Raw genomic sequence first — 9,901 nt, 5'->3', positions numbered from 1 at the left:
TAAAGAACAAGAAGATTTCGATCGGATGAATATCAATGTTGACTATAAAATAGCTACTTTTGCTAGTTATCATCGGACTTGTGTGTGATCGTGGAGTAACACACATAGTCTTCGCAATTTGACTCATGTGCGAAGCGGACCAAGTATATGATACACTATTGTCACAAAAGAGAGTATATTGATGCGCTGACGTTTCTCTGTGGAGGTGAGCCGCTAGTTGCTGTACAAGGAATTTTTATAGCGTGCACACATGCATGGACGAGAATGAAGGTGTCAATCGATCGAGTAAACCCCGGCAGATCAACCGACGGCACTGTATGTTGATCTTAGTACTCGTATTTCCACACAGCACTCCTCGATGTGGCACTACTCAGCGCTACACACTGACCCGAGTGACAAAATGCATGCCCAAACTCGATCGGTCGACCAAGCTACAGGTAGCGGGTCAGTAGTGGCGGAAACACCTATGACGCGAACTTACGGGTCACTTGTTCTTCTCGTATGTAGCTTAACAGAGGGGATGTCATTGCCGCTGCTACCACTTGTTCTTCTTCTTCATCATCGCTACCTTGTTCTTTATCAGATCGACAACCCATAAAGAGCTTAATGAAGCCGATGTCGTGGCCCACTGCTACCACCTTGTTCTTCTTCATCCTGAATTTCTATCACTGATAGTGCCATATCATGTGCAACCACAACCCTAATAGATAAAGAGCACGTGATTTACTAGTCCAGAATCATAGAAAACAATTATGATGTAAATGACTACAACATGGATATAGCTAAGGTCACAATGAGGGAATCATCTTACTATTAGACAATAAAAGGAAAAAAAAACAAGAAGAACAGTAAATACTGATTACCTTCCTGACTCGTTGAAACATGCGAGACCATCAATCCGTGAAGGGCTCCCAATGGCAAGTATTCTCTTGAGCCTGGGGAATGTGAAGCAGTCACTAAGATACCATAAAAAGTAAATACATCACATGGAAAAAAATTGTTTGCAAGCAAAGCTTGTCAAACATGCACTCATTGTAACATTCAGTAACACAGTCATGATACTAGTATTAGTTCCAATATGTGCAGTGAGATGTAAGGAAGAAAACTTCTAAAGGGGTTATGAGGCATTTTTCATAATAACGTACTCTGGTGATTACCTGAAAGTAATGGAGTTCCACAAGTGAACATGACCATGTTCTGTACCTGTTACTAGAACTGGAAGTGTGGGATGGGAAAGGACATAGATAACTGCAGAGTTATGAGGTAGTGTACCGGCACACTCTTTCTTGTGCATGTCCCATACCTTGTTAGAAAAATAAGGCACACATTATTATAATGTTATAAACGAAGTGTATAAATATTATTTTGAATGAAATAGAATACCTTGGCAGTCTTGTCCCCTGAGCCAGTAATCAAATACTGCTGACCATCACGTGTGAAGAAATCCAGGGAATACACGCAGCTAGAATGCCCATATAGAGTATACTTGGATTTGGGAGAATCAAGACTCCAAACCTGAACACCAGTCGTAAGAGCTTGCAATCAAGGCATGGTAGAAAACGATGCATACTCCATCTTCATTACGTCAAATTTTCCTTAGCGGAGAAAGAAGAGAGAAAAAGCAAAACCTTTATTGTGCAATCTCGAGATGCACTAGCAAAACTGTTGTGGTCCTGTGGGTTAAATGCAACTGCACGGACAGAGCCTGAGTGTTCCTGAAAAGTTCGCATGCATTTCCAGCCGAACCATCCCCCGTCCCAGTCCCAAAGCTTTATTCCAGTAGTAGATGCTGACAACACAAATGCCTTGGTTGGATGAATGGCTAGTGACTGCACTTCATCGCCCGCTTTGAAACTCGTCGTTTCTTGCATTTCCTTTTTATAATTGTACACACGGATGAAACCATCGGTAGTTCCAACCACAAGCCATCCCTTACGTGCAATAAATTTAAAAGACCGAACTGCAGTATGTGCCTCTTTGATTTTAATAGAACCCACATATTTCTGCCAGTAGATATAAACGAGTCTTCTGTTAGTCCAACGTAAACCAAATAATTGTACATTTTTTCAATGCAAATTGAGCTTTTTGTGACAACAATTTGCATTACCCACGGTAGTTATAACACTACTAACTGAAAATGGTTGCGGTGGTTTCCCTGAAATGTGCGGTAAGAAGCAATTCTAGAACTATACCATGAGCAGAGGAGGCTTTAAGGGCATGTACAATGATCCAACATCAGCTGTCTATAAGAGCATCCACGTAAGATTTTGGTTGAGGTGGAGGTGGAAAAACGAGGAGAGAGACCCAGGTCGTCTGCAACTCGGCAGACGGTCGATAGGCGTGAAAAGCGCTCCCTATCGACGGTTGTTTCCTCGTTATACCATAGACTGTCGGTACTAGTAGTGTCTCAATCGTGCTCCATGAACTCAGTCGTCAGTTGCTTTTACAGACACCTGAAAATACAGCCCCACTGTACAAGCAGTCTACAGAACCATCTATAGATGATCTGGAGGGTGCTACAGTCGATGGCTGTCTAAACTATTGAACATGACCTAATAGCTGCAAAAAGAAGTTCAATACTTCTGACATAGGTTTATGTTATGGCTTCCGTCTACCATAAACAACCATAGGTTTTTCTTGGTACTTGGGAATCAAGAGATAGTATTGAATAACTGCTGAGACAGTATGGGGTAACTTGCCTGCGTGTCACAGTTCCATATGTAAACATACCCAGTATAAACAGCTGTTGCAATCCTGTACAAAGAGAAGGTATTTAGTGCGGGATAATCGCATACAATGCACTCACTTGAAAACAGAGCTACTAATATCTGATGATTGCTCATTGTACGCTACACACTCACAATGGCTCAGTCTGATTTGCATCCACGGACTCGATCATACGTCCAAATGTGGAATAATCTGCCATCGATATGATCTGACCAAACAATATTCTTGTCAACATTAGAAAAACCACCTCAAAGATAGAAGATCCAGGGAAGAAAAAAGAAGCAAAACCATGCCTTTATTGAAGGTGGGATTTGGCTGCTACATCGTCCATGCATGAAACGAAAGGAAGCATTAGTACATATCAACTCATCCTTGAAGCAGCATTATTTCAATTCAATGCCACGACACAATCAACCAAAAAAAATGAATTTAGCTGGGACATCTTTCTCGATAGCCTTGAATCCTCTACTATCTAATATACTAGAATATTATTAACTTTTCTCATTCACCATGGCTTTGTGAATAACTTGCTAAGATTAGAAATAGTATTGAATACTTTCTGGACTGATTGGTACAAAAAAAATTGGCAGTGTTGTTTCCTTTCAGTAAAAGCATCTCTACTCCAAAAGTACATTATTCTATACCCAACAATATGCCATTTATGACGTGGCCGAGAATAACTATTTCTAGGTCACCTCTAAGAACCATCTAATATGAAAACGAGAACCTCTAAGATCTCAATCCGACGGCTATCAATGTCGACTAGGAAATAACTATTTCTAAATTGATGAGAAATAACTATTTCTAAGTTGTTTGACCTATAATCACTAAGTACCTTGTTTCTAAATTGACGAGAAAGAAGTATTTATAGTAAGCCATACACTCCTACCTCTTTTGTTTCTATCTAAGACCAGTTATGTTTGTCATGGATTATTGGCAGGCGCTTGATTTGTAAACATACTTCACCAGTTCATCTATACATGGTTATATCAATTTTGTTCTGATACCGGCTGAAAGATTCCGTTTTATTAGGTAAAACATATACTGAAGAAATCGTATTCCGTAGCATCCTATATCTTGACCAATTTCAGTAGTTCGAGCATTATTCTGGTGCACTACAAGGTATATGTACAGTTTAGTGTTCAGTGGGGCCATTACGATGGAAGACAGTACATACTCAATCATGTTTACTCTACGTGTTTAATGCAGTTTTGCCCTAACAAGGTTTGAACAATCGTAGTAACCAATACTTTAATTATCGCAAAAAACAAATTTACTAGAACAAGCTCACCTCAAATATTGGCACTCCTCGAGGAGGCGCACAAACACATTTTAGAGTCACCTGATGCACAGTGATCCCCAACCGTTCCGCATTCTGAAAATGTTGTATGCACGTATTTTCGTCGCAAGAAGATTCGCAATATGTACTGGTGTGCAGGATTAAATCAACATTTCTTTGTTGTGGTAGCTCCCAGTGTTTCTCCATTATCAGTACGAGAGTGTAAGTGGTCCTCGGGTCCACGACGCCAAACGTTGGCCATCTCCTTAAGAAGCACGTCTCTTCACTGCTCTTCTCTTTAAGCGCAAATGCCATTTTTTCATCTGTATTGTTTGTTATGTCAAGTGAGCATGGGATAATCTTATATTTTTCAAAAAAAAACCAGAGCTCAAGCGGGTGGATGTCAAGAATCATGCTGGAGTCCGGGATTAGCTGCAAAAAAAAAGTTTACGTTGTCAACACCCCAGCATATTTCCTGCAAATTTCCTATTAATTTAATGTGTAAACATGATTGATTCTGCACGGTAGTTGCCCTTTTCAACATTTGAAATGGAAATCTATTGCAAGTACAAGAAAGACAGTATACATATACACACAACACAGCCCCACACATGTAGACATGTGTGTGCGTTGCAAAATACAAGGGAAATATCCATAAATCTCATTAAGTTATAGATATAGAAAAAGAGGACATGTTCGCTGAAAAGAATACTAGCAACTTAGCATAATTCAAAAACAATCCCGAACAAGCCCCTGCTTCGCTCCCTCCCCTGGCAACACGGGCGGCGCAGAAATCCCGTCCGGCTACCACCACCTACCTCCTCCTCTGCCATCGCCGGTGGGCTCCGCCGGGCAAAGCCCACACAGAGCCAGCAGCGGCAGGACCCGTTTCTTCTCAGTGGCTTGCTCACGGGATTGGGGAACCCACGGCGGCGGGATGCAGCTCGAGTTCCCATGGTTGAAGGAGCAGGATGCGGCGCTGGGGACGACAACGATGGAGGCCGCGGTGGAGGAGTCTTGCGGCGGCAATGCGGGCCCGGTCTGGCTCGGCTTGGGCCGGGTGTGGCTACAGTTGCTGTTGCTGGGCGGCTGTCTTTGCAGCTGGGCGGTTGGACCTGGCGCTGGAGGAGGCAGGCCCTGCGTCTGGCGGAGCGGGAGCAGCAGTCTCAGCCAGGTTCAAGGGTGAGGATGCAGGGGCGGACACGAGGAGGCCCTCTGCTGTGCGGAGATGCAGGGCCGGGCGCAAGGAGGCCCTATGCTGAGAGGAGATGCAGGGGATGGTGGCTGCTGGTTTGGGGAGATCCTCCTACGGCTGGCATGCTTCTGATGCGGGCGAGGATGCTGGGGCGTCGGCCCCAGAGCAGCGACTGTAGCTTTGGGCACGGCCAGGCAGGGCATTCGCCGCTGCGTGAGCTGCAGCGGTGGAGTTTCAATCCCAACCAACGCAAGTGGCTTCAAATTCTCCGGATAAAAACCTAAGATTCATCGGGAGCACGCGGCCGTGATGGAAGCGTCACTACCTTGTTGGAGGCGTCGCCTTGAATCTCTTGACCCTTGCGGTGTGACGGGTTCGCCGCGGTTGGTTGTTGGCTCTGTGGTTGAGGGTAGCAGACACGGGGGTGCAGGCTGTGGAAGGTGGTTGGGTGTCCAGACGGTGGCCTTGAATCTCTTTGTAGTGACGGTCCTATGGGGCTGCAGTAGTTTGGAGACAGCAGCAGCTTGTCTACAAATCTCTTTGTAGTGATGGCCCATGTGGAGCAGTTCAAGTGTAAGCGGCGGTGTATTCTGGGCTTGGTGTGCTATCAGGGAGAAGTCTGACTCCTGTACTGTTACGCCGCTCAATATAACTAGTGTTAGTGCTTCTCTGAGAAACTACTTGAGAAATTGGCTCGATGATGGTGGAGAAGAATAGGACAAATCTAATCTTGACTGCAGAAGGATCAACCTAGGTGATTCAAATCTCAGACAGAGAGCTAGAAAATTGGAGATAATTTATAAGTGCAGAAAAAAGAAGCTTAAGCTAGTCTAATCTACATATTATAGGATTACTACAATGTAAATTATATTATAGTATTAATCATTACATAATTAACTCACAATATTTTTCAATTACTGGTACTTGACTACAAACAAAGAAAATTTGCGCTGACCACTAATCAGATACTCATTTTTGGCAAGTTAGTATTATTAGTTGGCTCACCTCACTGGTTTTGTCACTTGATTGCTGTGGCTCACTAGACTCCTTCGCTGCCTCTTGATGATTCTGACTGCTGGTGCTTGACGTCCACAACGGCGTTGGCAGCAAACACTCCTGGGATTTCTTCACTTTCCCCACTGTATCACCTGTCTTAATGTTGGACATGTCTGCAGTGATACTATGCAGTATGAGTTCGTTGCTTGCATTAGTGTCTAGAACCTGCGACTTGTCCATGCACTGCATTTCTGAAGGCAAGTCTTTACTCGCTTCCATCTATGTAATACGGACACAACTAGTGAGACATTTCAACAAATGAAATTAAGATTCTTTTAAATAAGTTACTTTTTTATTTGATATTTGTGAATCTGGACTGTTTTTCATAGCAAGAAAAAGATGGAACATAATACAGTATGAAATAGACATACAAGAACTGTATAGCGTGAAGTATTCCTGTAAAAGCTTTTCATAAAATTAGTTTAGGAGATCATATAAAATGCTAATCATACCTGGTATACTGCATTAAGCACTTGAATTACATTCTTCAATGTAGGTCTTTTCTCCATAACAGGGTCCACACATTTTAGGGCTATGCTGATACATTCCTTTACTTGCTGGTTAAGTTTTTCCATTGCTATATACTTCACTGTGGATTCGAATTTATACCTCCAACTACCAAGTACCTACATATTTGCAACCATTGAGATGGAATGATGGGACATATGCAAAGGCTGGATTAATTCAACATACTTCCTCCATGAAATGCTGGCAAGATGTAGCAATACTCTCGGGACTATCGAGCTGGAAATTTGGGTAGTCCCTATGACCTGTGACTATCTCTATAATTATAACACCCAGGCTGAAGATGTCTGCCTTCTTAGTGATTAGGCCTTGGTTTATGTATTCGGGTGCCATATATCCACTGTAACAGAAATTTTATGTGAGAAGCACTACAAATGTAAACAAGTAGCTGAGAAAAGGGAAAACAATATAGGTGCAAGAGGTGTAGCTTACCGTGTTCCCACGTGATTATCAGTGAAAACTTTCGATTGTTGTTCCCCAAAGAGCCGTGATAGACCAAAATCCGCAATTTTAGGTTTCATATTAGAGTCCATCAATATATTTTCAGGCTTGAGATCTAAATGAATGATACGACATTTCTCATGAAGGAAATGCAAACCGTTACAAATCCCAATGATTATCTTGTATCTAATATTCCACTCAAGGTCCAAAGATCTATCTGTAGAGGTTGATAAACAAAAGAAAAAAAAATTATGAATACATTCGGAATTAATATTTCGGTTGTGTTTCCTTCCTATAAAAAGAGATGCCGACATAACATCCCATAACAAAAGATTCCTTGTCTCTTCATGTTCTATTCTCTCCATTTCTATATGGTGTAATTGTGCCAACTGATAGTGGTGAAATAAAATGCTATGTAGTTTGTATTGTACCAATATATAGACCGGTCGCCCTTAGGCTAGTAGCTAAAACAAATATTGTTCTAACAAAGTGTCTTACAAATGACACACGGAGAGAAATAAACAATGTGTAGTGTGTTCATTGACGGTACCAGCAATATGTCTGTCGAGGCTTTTGTTGGATACATATTCGAAGCAGAGCAACCTTTTCTGTATTTCAGCCAAAATATGTCTCCCACTCCCACTTGGTTGCTCAATCGCTTCCCATTTTGATTCTGCACAGTAACCTACAAACTGCACTACATTCTGGTGCTTAATCCCCATAAGAAAACTGATCTCATTCTGGAACGCCTCATGTTTTAAAAGTGTTTCGAACAGCTTCTTGACAGCAATAATTTTCCCACTCCGAAGAACTCCCTGTATTGTAAGTTAAATCTTTCATCATAACATGTACATCTGTCCTTTAGTGATCACTGCTGCTTACAGTTAATAGTGGAGATAAGAGAATTGGCCATACCTTGTAGACCACTCCATAACCACCTCTACCGAGTTCTGACTCGGTGGAAAAATCGCATGTGATTATTTTCAAAAATTCTAGTGGAAGAGACATTGGTGTTGCATTTGGATCTTGCAGTTTCTTCTCCAATTCATCATGTAAGCTAGTCATTTCTGATTACACAAAAACTATTTTAGGAAAAATAAAAGCAAGTACAAATTCTTTTAAACAGATATCATCATATAAGTTCAATTTGAGATGGTATGTACACGTGAGCTTGGAAAAACTACTCTCGTTCGATCTACTTTTTTTTTGCTCTCCAGTAAAATTCGATCCCTATAGCAGACCTCAGAGTGAATCAGTTGCTCCATGCATTTGAGGAGTTAATAAAATACCAGGTGAACCATCTACAAGATGTGGCCATTTGACCAATTATATGTGGACACTTATTTTGCAACCATTTATTTAACTTTAAGGGGCTGGGAAAGAGTGCGATGAGTGCATCTACCGATCTACGTACTTAACAAGATTATAAGTATGTGCTTATCGAATAACAGTCAAAACTCTCTTCTAAGAGAAAGGAAACAACATTAATGAATGGATATTGTTCCAAACAAACACACTAAATTCTGACATGTGGTAGTTCAGGTGAAAGGTCCTAGCTAGATCGAACAAGTGCGCGCTCTAGAATAAGAGTACATAAGAACAAAGCACAAAAGACATAAGCTCATCATATGGTGGCAATGAATTGTATCTTCATTGGTATGACTTGTGTGCAAATTGGAGGTTTTGGCACATCTATACATGTGTGTTGGTTCAGAGGATACTAATGAATCGCCTCGAGATGCTAATGAGTTTTTCTTAATGAAGTGCCTAAAAATCAATAATTCTGCAATAGATGTATATTTTCCACTCCTTTGTTGAATACAGATCTATGTCCACAAGCTTGAACCACCGTTACCGTGGGTCTCCTTGTTAAAGTGAAAACACATATAGGATCCAAAGGAGCATCCAAAAATTCAGTACTGAAGAGTGGTTTGTTGTTCAAAAAGGAACCAACCGATAAAGAGCTGAAGCACTAACCTGTAAGCTCTGCAGGGACGCTGCTAGCTTCTTGGGAGAATAACCTTCCGAAGGAGGAGAGAGGATCAAGGACAGACTGGATTCAGGGTGATGAGATGAGGAGAGGTGAAGAAATGAGGAGAGGTGATGAGACTGGATTCAGGGTGATGAGATAAGTCCAGCTGAGGTCCACATCAAGAAGACCAACCAGAGTAAGAGTATACCTCACAATTGACAACTTGACACATTGATTATTGGTTATGCACGTGATGGCTGGCAGCTACATCCATAGTAATGCCAAACCATGCCTTAACAAACGCCTCTGGTATCAGCACAAACCAGATAAACAAAAGCGTTGCATGTGAAGAAACAGTCCCTCCCCGTCCCTGGTATTATAGTCGGTGTGCAATCCTAATTTGGTTGGTATTTGACTCAGTAGTCAGTACACACCAGAGGCATTATTGAACTACTACTAGTAGTGTATACAAACCTTAAACCGGGCTTGATGTTTCGCAGGTGGGGGAGGGGACTGTGCAGGCGCTCATTCCGGCGCGCCTCCCGTCGATCTCCGCCGGAGGGATGCCAGTCGCCGTCGGCGGCGGCGGCTCGTTTCCACGGGCCGCGGCTAAACGTCTTCGGTCTCCAATCCACCATGGCGAGGTTGGCTTGATCCAGCGGAGGTGGAGCGGGGCGACGGTGATGAGTGACGGACGACAACCCGC

The 9,901-nt window shown here is 42.3% G+C and overlaps 1 protein-coding gene across 1 annotated transcript; it reads right to left on the bottom strand.

Moving 5' to 3' along the window:
* Positions 1–9,602, bottom strand: LOC124665146. Its single transcript, XM_047202552.1, has 17 exons — positions 9,201–9,602; positions 8,139–8,290; positions 7,774–8,038; positions 7,215–7,440; positions 6,951–7,122; positions 6,710–6,883; positions 6,207–6,476; positions 4,011–4,438; positions 3,563–3,569; positions 3,021–3,098; positions 2,862–2,935; positions 2,700–2,754; positions 1,629–2,003; positions 1,384–1,515; positions 1,158–1,303; positions 864–935; positions 1–700 (listed from the first exon to the last, which is right to left on the bottom strand). Exons 2-17 carry the CDS (start codon positions 8,286–8,288, stop codon positions 604–606), a joined length of 2,721 nt encoding a protein of 906 aa, XP_047058508.1. The 5' UTR covers positions 8,289–8,290; positions 9,201–9,602; the 3' UTR covers positions 1–603.
* Positions 9,603–9,901: the final 299 nt, after the last annotated feature.

This window comes from Lolium rigidum, chromosome 1, assembly GCF_022539505.1.
Source record: "Lolium rigidum isolate FL_2022 chromosome 1, APGP_CSIRO_Lrig_0.1, whole genome shotgun sequence".
NCBI lineage: Eukaryota > Viridiplantae > Streptophyta > Magnoliopsida > Poales > Poaceae > Lolium > Lolium rigidum.
Note: the sequence above shows the minus strand (reverse complement) of the source record. Positions and strands in the feature narration are given on the sequence as shown.

Coding starts and splice junctions, on each gene's coding strand:
- LOC124665146 (XM_047202552.1), bottom strand. CDS start 8,288: ATGACTAGCTTACATGATGAATTGGAGAAGAAACTGCAAGATCCAAAT. Junction 4,439..6,206: donor CAAGTGACAAAACCAGTGAG/GTGAGCCAACTA, acceptor TTTTTTTTGCAG/CTAATCCCGGACTCCAGCAT. Junction 2,936..3,020: donor AAATCCCACCTTCAATAAAG/GCATGGTTTTGC, acceptor TTGTTTGGTCAG/ATCATATCGATGGCAGATTA.